General features: G+C 48.2%; 2 protein-coding genes across 5 annotated transcripts in view; both read left to right on the top strand.

Moving 5' to 3' along the window:
- GATA4 (GATA binding protein 4) overlaps positions 1 to 7,903 on the top strand; it is a 30,550-nt gene extending 22,647 nt beyond the window's left edge. For both annotated transcript variants that reach the window (XM_027742162.2, XM_027742156.2), the window contains exons 3-6: positions 111 to 236; positions 1,505 to 1,592; positions 1,866 to 2,008; positions 3,311 to 7,903. In XM_027742162.2, coding sequence (XP_027597963.1) covers positions 111 to 236; positions 1,505 to 1,592; positions 1,866 to 2,008; positions 3,311 to 3,493 — 540 coding nt within the window. In that variant the 3' untranslated portion in view covers positions 3,494 to 7,903. The remainder of the gene's footprint in view (positions 1 to 110; positions 237 to 1,504; positions 1,593 to 1,865; positions 2,009 to 3,310) is intronic.
- A 1,282-nt stretch (positions 7,904 to 9,185) lies between these two features.
- Positions 9,186 to 16,303, top strand: NEIL2 (nei like DNA glycosylase 2). 3 transcript variants are annotated; one of them, XM_027742194.2, is made up of 5 exons: positions 9,186 to 9,261; positions 12,665 to 12,853; positions 13,648 to 13,973; positions 14,666 to 14,862; positions 15,211 to 16,303. In XM_027742194.2, the coding sequence occupies exons 2-5, from the start codon at positions 12,716 to 12,718 to the stop codon at positions 15,525 to 15,527; spliced, it is 978 nt and encodes a 325-aa protein (XP_027597995.1). In that variant the 5' UTR covers positions 9,186 to 9,261; positions 12,665 to 12,715; the 3' UTR covers positions 15,528 to 16,303. The 3 variants fall into 3 exon arrangements, with proteins under 3 accessions (XP_027597995.1, XP_039237937.1, XP_039237935.1); XM_039382003.1 differs by having other exon boundaries at positions 9,194 to 9,261; positions 12,670 to 12,853; XM_039382001.1 differs by lacking the exon at positions 9,186 to 9,261 and having other exon boundaries at positions 12,624 to 12,853.
- Positions 16,304 to 17,600: the final 1,297 nt, after the last annotated feature.

Genomic DNA, 17,600 nt, shown 5'->3' with positions numbered 1-17,600 from the left:
GAGGAAAGGAAAACCTGGGGCATACTGGTGTGAGCTCACTGGGATCTGGGACGCTGCTAGTGGCAACAGGCGAGGGCTGATGAGTTTTCTCTCTCTGCATCTCCCCGCAGTCGGCGTCTCGCCGTGTCGGCCTCTCCTGTGCCAACTGCCACACGACCACAACCACACTGTGGCGCAGGAACGCCGAGGGAGAGCCCGTCTGCAACGCCTGTGGACTCTACATGAAGCTCCATGGGGTAACGTGGATCAACACAGTGATTTCTACTCTCTGTGGGAGGGTGCCCATAGCACCAAGCCGGGAATTGGGTTCCTCGCACAACTCTGTGCTCTCCTGGAGCTGTTTTTCCCGATGTTCCTTTGGGTTTTAGTGCCCCTCAACATCCTGGTTATACTGGCAAGGGATGCATGCAGGGCATTTCTCACATACTCATTAGGTCCCCTTTGCAACAAAGTCTTAAAACCTAATAAAACCAGGTCCAGATTCTTCCCACCTAAATTCAGGCCCAGTTTCTTTCCACCTCCACCAGGGTGTCAGATCCCAGCTACAACTTGGCTGTAGACTTGTCAGGGACTGCTGGGTGACTTTTCTTGTAGAAAAGTCTAGACAGTCTCTTCCTGTCAGTGGGGGCTTTGTGTATTGATGTCATGTGTGATATATCCAGGAGAGTCCTGCTGGAGGCCAAGGCATAGCAGGACTTCAAGATGCAAATCTTCAGCCTTTCTCTCATCAGTCAGTGACAACAGGACCACCTCCATGGCAGATTCAGAGGCCTTCAACACCCTGGTGGTCGCTTAGTGGCCAACCCCAGCCCATGGCAGAGGGGTTGGAACTAGATGGTCTTTAAGATCCCTTCCAACCCAAACCATTCCAGGATTCTATGACTGTTGCTCCTAGCATTTTTATACACCTTTAAATACAATAAAAATCACATAAAGCAATAAATAATTGCTTTATTTTCCTGTATTTATTGCTTGAACAGTTTATACCTGACTAAATTTGCTTTCAGTGATGTTCAGTGACTCAGAGTAGATGGATTCATGAGAGACAGGTCAAAGCTGGAAGACAAGTGGGAAGCCTTACCAATTATTCCTAGAAATCCCAGTATGCTTCTGACTGTCCCACTTCAGTGGGATCAGCTCCTAAGGGGGGGTCACCCCACACAGGCTTGGTACCTTTCCCAAAAGCAGGTATTAGCCAGAAAGAGTGTTTTTGTTCTGAGTTATACAGGAAATTCAATCAGATGAGTTGTTGTTCCTTCTGGCCTTAAAACACTCAGTACCCAAGGTGTGAGCTGCCCACCTATTCCATTTGGATGCACATCTTGGAGCACTGACATCTCTCTTCACACAGAAGAGACTAGGGAATCTGGGCTCCATCTTGTTGCTGTTTCCAGTTAAATCACCTGGTTTTCATGGAGCCCACAAGGTAGAGCTGGAATCACGTTCTCCTAGATGACCTTAAGGACCTTCAGAAACCAATGGGCTTTTATACTTTGATCCACAGGTTCCAAGGCCTTTAGCAATGAGAAAAGAGGGCATTCAGACGAGGAAGCGCAAGCCGAAGAACCTTAACAAAACAAAGACACCAGCAGGTGAGTGTTGAACAGGAGGAGTTTATGATATGTGTACAAGTTTGCATTTGTGTTTCTGACCACACTGTTGTATGAGTCAGAGATCCAACCACAAAACAGGCTGATTTTCCAGAAGAAATGGGGAATGTCTGAATGCCTTTCAGCAGCAACGAAGCCCTTCCCGCTACTTTTTAATCGATTTTTACCACACTAACTTCTTGGTGGGTGGGTGGGTACAGCTCTGCACTGAAAGGTCTTTGGAAAGAGCCTGGTTTTCCACCTGCTTTCTCCCAGGCCCATCCAGCAGCGAGAGCCTTACCCCGACCACCAGCTCCACCAGCAGCAGCAGCAGCGCCACGATCACCGAGGAAATGCGGCCCATAAAAACCGAGCCCGGGCTCTCATCTCACTACGGGCACCCCAGCCCGGTTTCTCAGGTACAGAGGGGAGGCGATGGCAGTGGGACAAAGATGGGAATAAGGACAGTAGACTTGGGGAGAAGAACATCCTCAAAATGTTACTTAGGTACTTAGAGGTAAGTACCCAAAAGGAGCTTACGAGAAAGATGGAGAGAGACCTTTTACAAGGGCCTGGAGTGACAGGACGAGGGGGAATGGCTTCAAACTGAAAGAGAGTAGGTTTAGATTGGATATTAATAAGAAATTCTTCCCTGTGAGGATGGTGAGGCAGTGGAACAGGTTGCCCAGAGAAGCTGTGGCTGCCCCTGGATCCCTGGAAGTGTCCAAGGCCAGGTTGGACAGGGCTTGGAACAACCTGGGCTAGTGGAAGGTGTCCCTGCCCAGGGCAGGGGGTTGGAATGAGATGATTTTTAATATCCTTTCCAACCCAACCCATTCTATGATTCTACGAATCTCTATGGAAAAAGGCTGCTTCTTTTCACCTCAGGGGTCTAGGAGTTCCCAGTGAGAGATTTATCCTTTGGGATGGGGTAAAACCTCAGATTTTTGTCAATTAGGCTTTTTAATGATGTGTGGCTGTTTTAAACAGACAACAGGAAGTAGCAGCTTTTTTAAAAACATTAAATTCTGCTGTTTGAAAACATTAAATTCTTTTTAGTTGGGCAGCTTTACATGTCCCATAGCAGAAAAATACCCATTACCTTTCTATGATTTGATCTGTCTTGAGCAAGGGAAACCCTGGCAATATTTCCCTACTTTCTCTGCACTGGCTGGCTGAGTGTTGGGTGATATGAGCATGAGGGTAGAGAGCTGCAGGGTAAAGTGGTGTGATCTGTACCACAGCTACCACTAGATGTCTGCGGACCAGCACGATGTGGATTCACACAAGATGTTTTCATTTGAAAGCCAGAAGAGCCCAAGGCCAACGAAATTTTAAGCCTTGGGAAGCAAAATGATAATTTCTGACATTTAAAAGAGAACCACATGGCGTGTGTGCAGCAGTAGGAAAGAACAGGGTCTTTCCCTGGAAGTGTTCAACACCAGGTAGGACAGGGCTTTGAGCAACCTGGTCTAGTGGAAGGTGTCCCTGCCCATGGCAGGGGGGTTGGAACAAGATGGTCTTTAAAGTCCCTTCCAACCCAGACCATTCTGTGATTCCATGATTCTAGAAAAAGAAGGAAAGAGGCTGCCCAAGGTATCACACATAAGCTGCAATCTGCAGCAAATCCAGAGACATTATTACAATAGCACCAGCTAAATGGATTCACATGTTCCTCTATGGTTGGAAGGTTTGTTCACAGGATTCTCCTTTTTCCACAGGCATTCTCAGTCTCTGCCATGTCCGGTCATGGATCCTCCATTCATCCTGTGATCTCAGCTCTGAAGCTTTCCCCACAGGGTTACCAGTCAGCCATCAGCCAGTCTCCCCAAACCAGCTCCAAACAGGACTCCTGGAACAGCCTGGTGTTAGCTGAGAACCACGGGGACATCATAACTGCATAACCTGGGCTCCCACCCACCAACTTCAGGCTGATCCACTCAAGAGATGAAGAAGATGCCACGTCAATGATGTTTCCCACCTCCCCTGCTCTCCTGCCTTCTCTTTCCTTTGTGAGATGTTCCAGCAAAGAGGTAAAGAGGACTGATCTGAGGTTCAGGAGAGCTCTAATGAAGCAGAGACTAAAATCTCAAAGTAACTACTGGATACGAAGCATTTTCCCCCACTTTAAATGAGCCTCTCTATTTGATTGTCACCACCTTCTATGAAACAGAAACACACAGATGGACCCAGTTCTTGAGTTTTATTTAAAAAGATCTGGCATTTGAGACTCTGACAATGGTGGAGCAGAGACACTTCTTTTCTTCTGTCACCATCCATTCTCTCCCTGACCAGAAGAAAATGCCACTGTCTTCTCATTACCCAAATTCTGTGATCTTCCACCAAATGGAGCCAGTTTCAGAACAGTTTGCTGAACAGACTTCACTAGAGATTCTTTAGTGGCTTTAGTGGATTTGATATGATCTAGGGCAGAGAAAAAAAAAGACACCTCCCCCTCCTCAGCTCACACATGTAGAGCACTATCTTTATTTTCCTAGATGGTCTGGAAAGCTGATGAATGTCTGTATTTAATAGTAACTCCTTTCCTATTTATCATTATGAAATCATGGGACTGTGTTTCCAAGAGGTTGTTGGCTCAGCCTGGAGAAGGTCTGTCCAAAGTCAAAGCAGGATTTTGGAAGAAGGAACCTGCTGGAAGCAGGTAGAGGAGATCCACGTTGGTAATCAAATCCTGGAGGAAATGGCTGGGCTCTTCCCTTATGGATAGTAACAAGCCAGGCTTAGAGATGATTCAAGTGCACAGCAAGTGAAAGATGCTCTTCTAACGCTGCTGTGCCATTGCTTTTGAGACAGATAATTTAATTATTTTGCCTACTTTTATGTTGTTTGGATGTCATTGATGAAATCTGACTGTCACTTCTTTTTCGCTGTACTGTGAGTGCCCACTTTCTCCCCTAACAGCTGGCTCGTGACCATTTCCCACATCTAATCCTTTAGGATTTCACCTCTGGCAACAAGCAAAGGCTCCAGCCTCTCGTGGAGGTGGCAGGGGCTGTTTTCTTTACCAAACATGTGCACAGACTTGCTTGCCTGCAAGAGAAGTGTAACTCCATTCCTGCATGAGTACTAAACAAGACTTGTCTATTTTCTTGCCCATATGGCTCTCAAGAACCAGGGAATCGTAGCAAATGGAGTTGGAAGAGGTGCTGAGAGCTCACTGACTCATTCCCTTTTCCCAAAGGGATCAATTCTGCCTAACCCAGCCCTGCCTACTCTGTCTTTAGCATGTGCTTAACAAACTCCAGCACTGCAGATGCCACAGCTCCCCTGTGCAGTCCAAGTTCTTCACCAGATGCTTGCCATGGTGTTTTCATCAATATTTCCAAGGAGAGACAGCTTTGCCTGTCTAGGCAGAGAATTTTTGGGAGACCTTATCCTACAAGATTCTCCACCCTTGTTTCTGTCCACTCCCAAACTCTGTTCCCCTTCCTGTCTTCCCAGCTCCTCTCTTTTCCTCCCTGCATCCATAACTCGAGTATGGAACTACCAAGTGAAAATTTCTAAGAGGGATTGTGCATCCCTCCCAAATGTGCCATCCTCTGTCTCCTGCTGTTCAACATTCCCACAGGGAGTGTTTCCACCCAAACACCAGGCTTGGTGAAGAGGAAAATCACGTACAGGTTTGAAGCAAAAGAAGGGCATTGTGTTGTCTTTGTCTGAACTCACCATTTTCCTCCTTAGCCTCTCTAAGGAGAAGGATTCAATTGGATTGGTCATGAGAAAGACTAGGACTGGCACAGCAGAGACCTGGACCCTTCCACATTCCCTCTGCTCTCCGTAACTCAGACTGGTAGGGATTTGGAGGGGTGACAGAGCCTCTGCAATCCCTAGAGAAAAACACCATGGCAATGGTGCCATGGGAACGACTGCATGATGTTTGCACCAGAGTTTCCACCCTGCCTTGCTGGGCTAATGCAGTGTTTAGCCTCATTAGTGCTAATTACAGATGAGGAAAAGACATCTGTGAAACATGAATAAAAATAAATGAGATTCTGTGATTCTGCTCAGGCCTGGCAGGCTGCAGAGAGGAGGAGAAATAGCACATAAAAATATGAATTTGGGATGAAAACACAAAGGTGTTTCTCTGTTGGCGTGAAGATTTTTAACCAGCCTCCTCCTTGAACTAAATTCCTTTGTAAATGACACTTGAGCTCTCTTGGGATCTGCCTGTGAATTCCTGGCCACAACAGAGCACCACAACATGCATGAACCACTTGGCTTATGCACATATTGGAGATACCCAGAACTACCCTGGATAACCTGAGAGGAAGGGGAGCAAGCGGCCTCTTTGGAGAGGAGAAGTTCAGATCAACCCCCTCCCCCATTTCTCTTTCCATACTGATGCTCCCATCGGTTCTGCCCACCCTGCCTTATTGCTGTGCTCCTCCTCCTCCCCTCAAAGCCAAAAATCCCTGGTGGAATTTTTCTCCTGTCCTTAAAACACTCCAAGATGTCATAAAGGACTCTGCTTGCAATGCCAGGGGGGAAAATCCCTGCAGAACATAAGTGTGGTTATGCTCCCTCAGGTTATCTAAATGACCACAGCAGAGATTTATTAAATGGTTTTTAGCCTTTCTCAAAGCCTTAAAAATAATTTTTGAAACAGAGTGAGAAGCATTCACAAGACCCTAATGGCAGAACAAGATGTCTGCTTTCAAAAGGTGAAGGTCTGGGGGCTGTGAGAACAACTTTAGGCTTAGAGGACAACTACTTAAAAGTCGAATTCAGCTCTTTTGTCCCCCTGTTTGCACCAGAAGCAGTAGAAGTTTGGCTGCACCTGGTTCTGTAGTTCTTTTCAATCACCCAAAACTGTTGCAAAGCTATTTTTGATCCAGGAATATTTATTCTGGCCAACATTGATATCAAGGTGCTTAGAGACTGACTTCAAATGCAGCGCCATCATTTTAGGTGATGTACAAACTCACCATAAATGACAGGTCCTCTCCTTCAGAGCTCGTAATCATCAGATTACAGAGTAATTTAAATCAGAAGGGATGAGATCAGATTTATCAAGGCCCTGCTCAGGCAACTTTTGAATATTCCCAAGGATGGAAACCCTGCCTCCCCTCTGATTTCCTGTTCCAGTGTTTGACCACTCTCATGGTGCAAATGTTTTTCCACATAAATGTTAGATTATAATAAGAGGCAGAATCATCAGTAAATTAATTGCTCAGACCTGGGGAGTCCCAAGCAACAAGTCACTGTGGGAGGTTGAACGTATTCTCAAAGCCCAGGAATCACACAAAGCCCCTTCTCAAAGGTGGGAGCTGGGAAGGCCAATGCATGAGGACAAACTCTGGAAGTGACAGATGAAGGGATACTCAGAAGACAAGAGGATAAAAGTGCTACCAACTTTCAGGACACTCAGCTCCTTCTAGCAGGAGGGGTAACTCACAAAATTCCGGGTTCCACGTGAGCTCTGCTTTCCTGCCCATGACGGGGGGAGCATTTCGAGCCTGCTTTGGTAATTAAACTAGATACAATTATTAGAGACCCAGACAAGGTAATTATTGCTATTATTATTGCTATTATTGCTGGAGAACCTTGTGAGGACCATTCCAGGCCAGGTCCTCCACAAATGCAGGACTGAGAACTATCCCTGCTCTGAGGAGCAAGAGGGAAAGAGCCCACTCCTGCAAAACACTTCAGCACGAATATAAATGCATTTGTGGGACTTGTTCCCACAGAGATCATCACTAATCATGAAAATGTTAGTGCTGAAAAGTTTTGCAGCACAAGGTTTGGTTGTGTCAAACCAGACCTTGGCAATGGCTCAGCGGCCACCAAAGTGAGATGAGCAGCTGAAAAGCAGGATGGGGAGACAGGGCGGTAAAAAGGTCACTTAACCATTTCCAAATGTCTTTGCTCTTTGTGGAAGTGCAATATCTTGATTCACTTCAGCTATTCTTTGTAAACTGATCAGAAGAGATCCTTGGATCACTTGCAATCTTATGGGCTTAGATGGAGAGGGTGCAATCAGGAGGAGCTCAGGAATATTGCAAGGGAGCTTTAAAACCAATCACCAACTCAATGCAACATTGAAGCTGTGACTATGTTTTGTTTTGCCTTTTTTTTCTCCCCATGTATAAAGTTTGAAGCTTCCCATGTCATCTGGGAAAGTCTCATGGAAATAGACATTTCTTTGTAAGGGGGAGAGGGAAACCAACCAACTGAACAAGCTGTAATTATTTAAAGATGTAAAAAAATATCTATTATGAAGTAGTATGGCTACCAATCCACGTAACTTCTACACCTTTAGAACTAATGGAAATAAAACAATGATAATAAAATCAGAAGGTTTCTGCTTGACTCTGTTTGCCCTCATGGGCTTCTTGGAGAGGATGGGGGTAAATGATAAGATATTAAGTGCACCTGGAGAAGAAATGGTGCAGTGAGTCATGTCCCAGGAAGCTCATAAGGATAGAATTACAGAGTGATTTTAAATCAGAAGGGAAAAAGATCAGGTTTTTCAAAGCCCTGTTCAGTCAGGTTTTGAATATTCCCAAAGATGGAATCCTACCACCTCTCTGGGTTCCTGTTCCAGTGTCTGATCACCCTCATGGAGGAAATGTTTTTCCAAGTCACAGAATCATAGAAAAATAGAATGTTAAGGGTTTGGAAGGAACCTTAAAGACTGTCCAGTTCCAACTCCCTGCCATGGGCAGGGACACCTTCCACTATCCCAGGTTGCTCCAAGCCCCATCCAACCTGGCCTTGAACACTTCCAGGGATGGGGCAGCCACAGCTTCCCCGGGCAACCTACTCCAGTGTCTCACCATCCTCACAGTAAACATTTTATTCCTAATATCTGTTTCCCCTTTAAATGTGTAGCCACATAAATGTTAGATTATAATGAGAGCTACAATCTTTAGTAAATTAATTGCTCAGACAAGCAATGAGTCATTGCAGGAGACTGAATGTTGTCCCCAAGCCCTGGAGCCACACAGAGCCTCTTCTGTAGAAGTTGGGATGGCCAATGCAGGATGACAAACTCCAGAAGTGACAGACTCAGCAATGGAGCAACTCAAAGCCAGGATAGACCAGAAATGCCCTGGGCTGCAACTGCCCCATCCTGGAAGTGTCCAAGGCCAGGTTGGACAGGGCTTGGAGCAACCTGGGATATTGGAAGGTGTCCTTGCTTATGGCAGGGGGTTGGAAGGAGATGACCTTTCAGGTCACTTCCAACCAAAATTATTCTGTGACTCTGTGATTTTAATGCAAGTGAGGAAAAGTACCCAGTGTGTTTTCCATGGAGCTGGGAACATCCCCAAAAGCACAGAGCAGAAAAGCCCCTCAGGGCACTGTAATAACACTGTGATTTATCGGTTTGGTCTTCTCACTAACATTTTTTCAATTAGTAAACTGTTCTTCAGCCTAAATCCTTTCACCTGAACTCAGAGGCAACACCCTCAAGCCAAAATCACGTTTGTAAGAGCTGTGCTCAGCCACACCCCCCCCTCCGCAGGAGCACAGCCCCCGCAGAAGCACCCACCCTCCTTCCCAGGGTGCCCAGCTTCCTTCCCAGTCCAACCAGACCCTCGAGACCGGTACAACTGGTGGGGAGCACCTGAAACCCGCCCACTCCCTCCCCCACCAGCCAACTGAGGAGCTCTCCTGAGATTTGGGGGGAGGGCCCTCCTCCCCCATAAAAGTAGGTGGATGGAAGGGATTTGGTTGCAGAAGGCTCTGCCGGGGTGGGAAGAGGAGACTGTGGAAGTGCTGTGGGAGGTGGTTGGGGGCTGAGGAAGAGAAACTGGAGACAAGGGAAAGACTGTGGAGCCTGGAGGAGCAGTAGGGGGGGAAGGCTGCCCACCCTCCTCCCCGAATGGATGCACAGGGGTTGGCCTGGGGAGAGCTGCGTCTTAAAAGCTGGATGTAGGAACGTGGGGGTTTTGGAGAGTGCAGTGGGTGCTTCCACTGCCCTGGGGAGATGTGGGTGAGAATGGGGGTGGAATTCAGGGCTTGGTTGTTTTGGAGAGCTGCAAATTGGTGCTTGGCTGAGTGTGAGAAGATGGGAAGCTCTGCACCCCTCGGATTGCATGTGGAGAGTCAGGGCTGTGCCTTGAAATCCCTGCAGGAGCCTCGTACAGGGGTGTAAGTGAAATAGAAAATGAAATAAAATTTAGCTATTTAGCGATGTAAGTGTGACTTTGCAAAATGTAAAACTGCTTAAAAGTTTCTGCCCAAACTGTGGGCAATTGAGATAAAATAGCTTAGAGAATAGGGAAGGCTTTTTAGCACATAGAGAGGGGTGGGGAACCTGAAACTGCTTGAAATGATAAAACTTTATGTAACTACTCTATAATGGTAAGAATAGGAGGTAAAACTAAATGTCTGTTTAGATAAGGCAGACTGCAAAAAGAGTGTGTGTAAAGATAATTTTGAACTTGCTACTTTCAAACTGTATAAAAGGCTATGGTATTTCTTGGCTCGGCGGAGTGCACTGGGGAGAACACCGTAATAAAAGTGCTTTTCAGATTGGCAGAGGTTTCTTTGAATCATAAGGTCACAGTGGGATTTTCTGCCATCCCTGGGTGCAGGTGAGCTGGCAGAGCTGGCTTGGGGCAGATGAACCTGGGCAGCCTTGACCTTGCTCTGTTCTGCTGAGGGTTCCTGGCTTCTGTCTGAGCACAAGGACTGGAAATGAGCCCATACAGGGGGGAGGATTTCTCCTGGAAGCCTGGCTCCGTGCCTCAGACCTGTAGAGGTACCAGCTCAGGTGGTCATGCTCCTGGAGAGATGGGTGTCGTGACCCGCAGAGGGCTGGGGTTGGTCACCCTCCTCTTCCTCTTTGGAGTGCAGAGCATTTTGGAAGAGACTGAAGTAGGTCTAGAGGAAGAAGGTGAAGTAGGGAGGTCCACGGAGAGAAGGGGGTCAGAGACAGCAGATGCTGGTTATTCTGATGTCCTGGGGAACAGGGCAGTTTCTCCTCTTGAAAAGGAGCATTTTTCTGCTGTCAGAGGGGCTACAACTGGGGAAGTGTGGGCATTAACACATTATGGAGTGCCCAGCACTTCCAGTCTCTCACAATGAGCCTCTTAAGAACTGAATCAGCAGCTGCCTGACATGAAGCCAGTGCTTGAATAATCAGGGCAGACCCCTTGGATGACCTGTGTCCAGCAGCCAAATGCTGCTCCAGGGATCAAGACTTCTGGTGCCTTTGGCAGCACAAGCATCTCTTAGCTGTCTCTTAATCTGCCTGTTGATCATCACAATATGCAGATTTTTTGGGGTGAAACCGGAGCAGGCCTGTGAATAATTATCCCATGTCCTTGGAGACAGAGGACTAAAGTTCAGTCTTTTACCCTGGTAAAGCTGGTTTGTGTGACCACTTAATATCTGTACCTGGATCTAAGACATTAAATTCTTCCCCTGTACTCAGCGCTGGTGAGGCCACACCTGGAGTGCTGTGTCCAGCTCTGGGCCCTCAGTTCAGGAAGGATATTGAGGTGCTGGAGCAGGTCCAGAGGAGGGCAACAAGGCTGGTGAAGGGACTGGAGCACAAGTCCTATGAGGAGAGGCTGAGGGAGCTGGGGTTGTTCAGCCTGGAGAAGAGGAGGCTCAGGGGAGACCTCATCACTCTCTACAGCTCCCTGAAAGGAGGTTGTAGCCAGATGGGGGTTGGTCTCTTCTCCCAGGCAACTATCAGCAAGACAAGAGGGCATGGCCTTAAGCTGCACCAGGGGAGGTTTAGGTTAGATATTAGAAAGAATTTCTTTACAGAGAGGGTAATCAGGCATTGGGATGGGCTGTCCAGGGAAGTGGTGGATTCTCCATCCCTGGAGGTTTTTATAAGACTGGATGTGGCATCAGTGCCATGGTCTAGCAACTGCAGCAGTAGTGGATCAAGGGTTAGACTTGATGATCTCAGAGGTCCCTTCCAACCCAGCTGATTCTATGATTCTACGCAATTAATGTTCTCTGACATGTTTTCCTTTTGAGCCCTTCTGAGAGGGATTTGGTTTGTGCTGCAGCACAGGAAGGCTTTTCCAGGCCTTGCCTGCTTCCTGTTGAAGGTATCCCACACCTTGCTGCTCCTCACAGCTGTGCTAAAAGTTGTTCCTTCACTATGGCAGGAGCACATGGCACTGGAAGCTTTGGTTTTAGTCAGTCCAAGCTGATGCAAACATGGGCTGCTGTCTCTGAGCCAGCCCAGGCAGCAGAAGAAGCTGAGATGTTGGAATGAGGTGGGAATGGCTTTTCTGGTGGGGGACCATGCACAGGATTGCTGTTGATTTTCACATGAAGCTGTCTCAGAACTGTGCCTCAGAGCCTTCTACTGAGTGCTGTGGAGCTTGAAACTGAGCCTCTGGTCAGTGCTGGACTCTGGGAGAATTGGCACCATGGGATGAAAGCCAGACTGAGCTTTCCTGGTCCTGGAGCCTGCTTTCCTGTACACCCAGTCCTGACAGAAATCCTCATAAGATCTGCAAGTGACTGGGATTTCATGCCAGAAATAACTCCTTATATACTGGCGTGACTTCCTGGAGGGAGCCACAGGAAGCTGTAGGATGGTGCTGCTTCATCTCCCCCTCATCCAGAGTCTTCTGATCCCAGATGCTGTTAGTAGAGTGTAGGAATGCTCTCTAACTGGTTACATCTCATTGCAATCAGTGGAAAAAGCAAGGGGTGGAGATGTGCTAACTCCAGAGCAGAGCTTTCTGTGGTAACTGTATCAGGAAAAAGATAGGCCTCTGGCCTGTGCTGGTTCTGGGTCATTAATCATAAAATCACAGAATGATTTGGGTTGAAGGGACCTTAAAGATCATCTAGATCCCACCCTGTGCTGGGGCAGGGACACCTTCACTAGACCAGGAGAAAGGACTTCTGGAGATCCCCAGGCCAAATTCCTGCTCGTGGGGTGAAAAACTGCCATTAGAGCAGGTTATTATTCAGGGCTATTTGATTAAATTACATATATTCCCAGAGATGAAGACTCCTTCAGCTCCCAGCTCCTCAAAGAAACTTGAGGAAGAAGACTGGGGTGAGGAGACAGTGGTGAGCTCTGCCTCAGACTGGTTTTGTGTATTTCTGAGTGGCAACTTCCCTTCAAGTTTAGGGAAGAGTGTGAGAAGGACCTGCTAATCCCTCAACAACTGCTGGAGATGCCAGAGGGCCCATCAGTGAGGAAGTTCCAGCTGCTGACCTCCCCTTTTGTGGGACAAGTGGTGGCCAAGGTGGGGGGAAGCAGCCGCAAGATCAAGGTGAATGACCTGAATGCCCTGAGGCTCCAGGACTCCCAGGTGAGCTGTGCTAAAAGATGAGCTTCTTGATCCATGACAAGTCTCAGGGAAACCACCCTTGTCCTGCATCTGGGTCACAGAAGGTGCAGAACCTGGGAGTGTTTCCCTCAGGGTTTCCCCTGGCTGAGCTGAGATGTCTGTGCTGTTGATATATATATGAGATGGTCACACTGGGTTGGTCCTGCTGGAGGCTTCACTTGCCTGACATCCCTCAGATGATGATTTGGACCTGACTGGCCAAATGCTGGTGCAGCCCCAACTCAGATTAAAAGTGGGAAGCAAAATGAGAAGCACAAAGTGCCTGCAGCAAGAGGTGGTGAGGTGAATCAGAAAAAATGATGACAGATTTCGTAACCCTGAGTGCCTCTCCTGGTGTGTCTCTTTGGCTTGACAGGAGCCTCAGGGAGAGATTTACATTTGAGTGGCATCTAAGTACCTTGGCTTCTTAAGGAATGCTGAGAGGATGCCTGCAATCCTGATGGGAATGACTCAGATGCTGATGAATCCTGTGCTCAGGGTGGGGTGATGTGCCCTCTGTCTAAAAGAAGCTGTAGAAAATAGTCACTTGTATGGAAACAGCCAGAGGAAGTGTTCCTCTCTGTATCCCCAGTATATCTCTGAAAATGTTCCAAGTCAGGTTGGATGAGGCCTGAACAACCTGGTCTAGTGGAAGATGTCATTGCCCATGGCAGGGGGTTGGAATGAGATTATCTTTAAGGTCCCTTCCAACCCAAAGCAGCCTGTGATTCTATGATCCTATATGGATCCTTAGTACAACCCACCTCTTTCCACAGGTTCACGGGAAGAACTTGTACCTGGCATTTGTGGCAGCTGAAAGTCCCTCAGGACCAACTGCAGAAGAGACAGTGCTGCAGAAAGAGGCTGCTGCTGTGGCAGGTTCTTCTGTCCAGGAAGGGCAAGAACAGGTTTGTGCTCCCCATCCCCAGGATGAGGAGCTGCAGGGACTCCAGCACTCGAGGTCTGAAGCCCCAGAAGCAGCAGAAGGTCCAGGCCACTGGCTGCGCTTCCACTTTGGCTTGTTCGGCAGCGTCCGGGCAAACGAGTTCTCCAGAGCAAACAGAGCCAATAAAAGGGGGGACTGGAAGGACCCTGTACCCAGGTATTTCATGGAGCCCTCTCTCTCCCTGCCTCTCATTCTGGAGAGGCACTCTTCTATCCAAACTAAATTTGCCTGGGGGTGCTCTTAGCCTTGATTTTTCTCTGATAATTCCTAAGTTAAGTAGGCACGAGAGATGGTGTGAGTGGGTGTGGGGTGTGTTCGATCTGCAGTGGAATTGTGGGATGCATGTTGCCTGCCAGCTTGGGGATCATAGTACCAGCTCTGTTAACATTTTTATCTTAGAGAAGTTTTAGGATGCCGGGCTGAATCATGCTCTGAAGATGCCAGTTTCTCCCAATTAAGTGTTTAAAAAAAGCCTTGGATGAATGGCAAACGTCTAGGGCAGCTGGAATCACTGTACTTGTTAGGGACACGCTCCATGCACCACATCCTGCAGTCTTGTACAGGATTACTTCATTTCTGTGCAAACATTTTTAGACACAATTTTTTGTGCTACTTTTGGCATTGGTTTCCCTGATCTGTGGACCCTACTGCTGGAGCCTTGGTCATCCAGGGACCACAGGGCAGGAGAAAGAATCCACACAACCTGTGGAGAGTTGTTCACCACCAGGTTTTGTGGCTGAAATCGTTAAAGAGGCTACCTTACCTTGAGCCAGTGGCCTGGTGTAGAATAGGACAAATGGTTCAAGGATGTTTCTGATGAGACACTTCTGCTTTTCTGCTCCTCCCAGGCTGATTCTCCACTTTGAGAGCAGAGGCTTCCTTGTTTTCTACAACTGCAGAATGAACTGGTGCTCCTCTCCAAGGGCTGATCCTGCTTCTGACATCCTGTCCATGGAGTTCCACCGTGGCCGGGCACTGGATGCCCTCCGTGCACCCAATCCCATCAGCTACACCCTCTTAGACCAACGATACTTTTCAGGGCTGGGTGAGTTCCAGGGAATACTTGGCAGAGCAAGAAATGGAGGAAGGTGGGTAGGATGTCTGCAGATCCAGAGCTGCATGTCTGAGAGTTTTACTCCTTTGCCTTGTGGCTTCTGGTTCATCCAGCTGAGGGTACATGGTCATCTTCAAGTTCTGCTTCAAAGGTAGAGGAAAGAGAACTCTGTCCAGTCCAATCCCAGCTCTAAGTCTACTCCTTGCATGCCACCTCTGAAACAGGGAATGACATTGTTGGCTGTGATCCTTGAGGGCGAAGTCACAGATTGGAGCCAGAAGTCTGCATTATCTTGATTAGAAAGACCCTTATTTTCTCCTTGTTTCTGTCCCTTTCCAGGGAACATCATTAAGAATGAGATTTTGTACCTGACCAAGATCCACCCACTAACACAAGGCTCTCTCTTGGCTCCCTCGGATCTGGAGCGTCTGCTGGACTGTGCCCTACAGTTCAGCTCTGACTGGCTGCACCACAAGCTCCGTGGCCAAGGGCTGCACCCCCAGATCTACCAGAGGGAGCAGTGTCCCCTTGGCCATCCAGTGATGAAGGGAACTTTTGGACCACTGGGTGCCTTTAAAAGACTTACCTGGTGGTGTCCTCAGTGCCAGCCTGAGGTGCTGCCAGGGGAAGGGGATCCTTCCCCAGTCACAGAGTGACCTGGCTTTGCATTCCTCCTTTCCTGGAGGGTGGTAGGTGATGTCTCAACCATGCTCCTAATTGCCTTGAGGAGGTCGTCTTGGTTTCTTTGAGCTGTTGAGTTTGGCTCTTAGTGACAATGAGCTGGCAGAGTTAAGTGCTCAGTGGAGGTCACAGGACTCGCTGCAGCACTGAGTGCATGCAGAAAGTAGTGAAGTGGTTGTACATGTCTTTTTTTTTCACAATGAACAGTATAAAAGGGTTTGACCAGGTATTTTGGTCACCCTGTTCAGACCACAGTGGATGGAAAGTGTAGAGTGTTGAGCAGGTGTTTGCTGTGGTCTGAAGTGACCCTATCCCTTGACCCCAGTGGAGTCAGCAGAACAGAGTATATCCCACTGCCTAAAAAGCTTGATTAATTAGGAATTAAAAAATCCTGCCTCTGTTTGGAGCTGAATACCTGTGTGCTGGGTGTGGTTAAATGTGAGGGGCTGTTCCCTCTGTCAGATCTGACAGAAACAGCTCCCTCCTTTCAAGGGGACAAAACCTACGTCAGCAGTGCTTGGTGGAGCTCATCTTGTTCAGGGGTTTCAGCTTCATGGCAAACTGCCAAATCCAGATCTCACTGTAACAGTAAAAAACCCCTAAAAATACTGTGTGTGTGACAGAGATTGCATAAAACTTAGGATCTCCAAGGAAACCTGCAAGCAGAAAGGTTTGGAAATAGAGATGAAACCTTCTTTATTGAGCATCTCTGTATGTGAGGCAGGAGCTGCTGCTGTTCTCTCTCTGTGGATTTGGGTTTATTTTAACAAATTGTTTGCTTGAGGAAAAAAATAAAAGCTGGAACTGGAAAACTAGTGATGTTCATCTTAAATTCAGTGTGTCTTTTCTGGTAGTTTCTTGGTTAAAAACTGAGGTGCACAGGGAAATTCCAGCTACCTGGAATTGATTAACAGTCAGCCCTTTGGTGCTGCTTGTAGAGGATGGTACTAGGAGCTTTCCTCAGAAGTTTGTTTTAATGGGAACTGGATCTAAAGATGTATTGCAAATCAGCTGGGAATGCTAGAGGTAAACCCCTCTGTTTTAGGCTGCTGCTTCCCAGGCAAGGCTTGTGCAGCCTCTCCACTGGAAACTGCAACACCCTTGAATGGTTGCAGGTTACAGGATTGCTGAATAAACTAATTAATAGGGTTACAGTGTCAAAGAAGGCACTTGATGTTCCTTCTGATCGTATCCTGAAAGGTGTCAGTGAAACGCCCTTTCAGTGCCATTACAAAACAAAGAATCATAGAATATTTTAAGTTGGAAGGGACCCATAAGGAGGATCAAAATTCAGCTTTGGACTTTGGAAGATAGTCATGTACAATAAAAAAACCCAAAAGCTGAACCTCACACCTTTAAGGATGAGGAGGCAGCAGGGATCTGTTGGGTTCTCAGGCCATGGAGATGCTCCAAGGGCTGGAGCCCCTCTGCTCTGGAGCCAGGCTGGGAGAGCTGGGGGTGTTCATCTGGAGAAGGCTCCAGGGAGACCTGAGAGACCCTTCCAGTGTCTAAAGGGGCTCCAGGAGAGCTGGAGAGGGACTTGGGACAAGGAGAAATGGCTTGAAACTGCCCGAGGGCAGTTAGATGGGATATTGGGAAGGAATTCTTGGCTGTGAGGGTCTGGGATAGAATTCCCAGAGAAGCTGTGGCTACCCTATCCCTGGAAGTGTCCAAGGCCGGGCTGGACAGGGCTGGAAGCAACCTGAAAGGTGTCAGGGTTGGAACTGGATGAACTTTAAAGTCCCTTCCACCCGAACCACTCCACGTTTCCCTGACGACGCGGCCCCCTCCCCTGACCCTCCCTCACATTCGGGCTCCGGGGCCGCTCCTTCCCGCCCCGCCTGTGCCCACACCCGCCGCAGCCAATCAGCGCCCGCCGCCGGCCGTCACACCAGCCGCAGCGCCTTCCCATTGGCTGGCGCTGCGCTGGTGCGAGCGCGTCTCCGCCAATGGGCGCCGTGCCCGCCCCACCGAGCGATGCGAGGGGCGCTGTGATTGGTGGCGGAGCGCGGCGGGGGCGGGGCTGGCCGGGGCCGGTAGAGCGGCGG

The sequence above is a fragment of the Pipra filicauda genome, unplaced genomic scaffold (genome assembly GCF_003945595.2).
Source record: "Pipra filicauda isolate LSUMZ 115617 unplaced genomic scaffold, ASM394559v2 scaffold24_size8852520_pilon, whole genome shotgun sequence".
In the NCBI taxonomy this organism is placed as follows: domain Eukaryota; kingdom Metazoa; phylum Chordata; class Aves; order Passeriformes; family Pipridae; genus Pipra; species Pipra filicauda.
This window is presented reverse-complemented; position numbering and strand designations above follow the sequence as displayed.

Coding starts and splice junctions, on each gene's coding strand:
- NEIL2 (XM_027742194.2), top strand. CDS start 12,716: ATGCCAGAGGGCCCATCAGTGAGGAAGTTCCAGCTGCTGACCTCCCCT. Junction 12,854..13,647: donor TGAGGCTCCAGGACTCCCAG/GTGAGCTGTGCT, acceptor CTCTTTCCACAG/GTTCACGGGAAGAACTTGTA. Junction 13,974..14,665: donor TGGAAGGACCCTGTACCCAG/GTATTTCATGGA, acceptor TGCTCCTCCCAG/GCTGATTCTCCACTTTGAGA.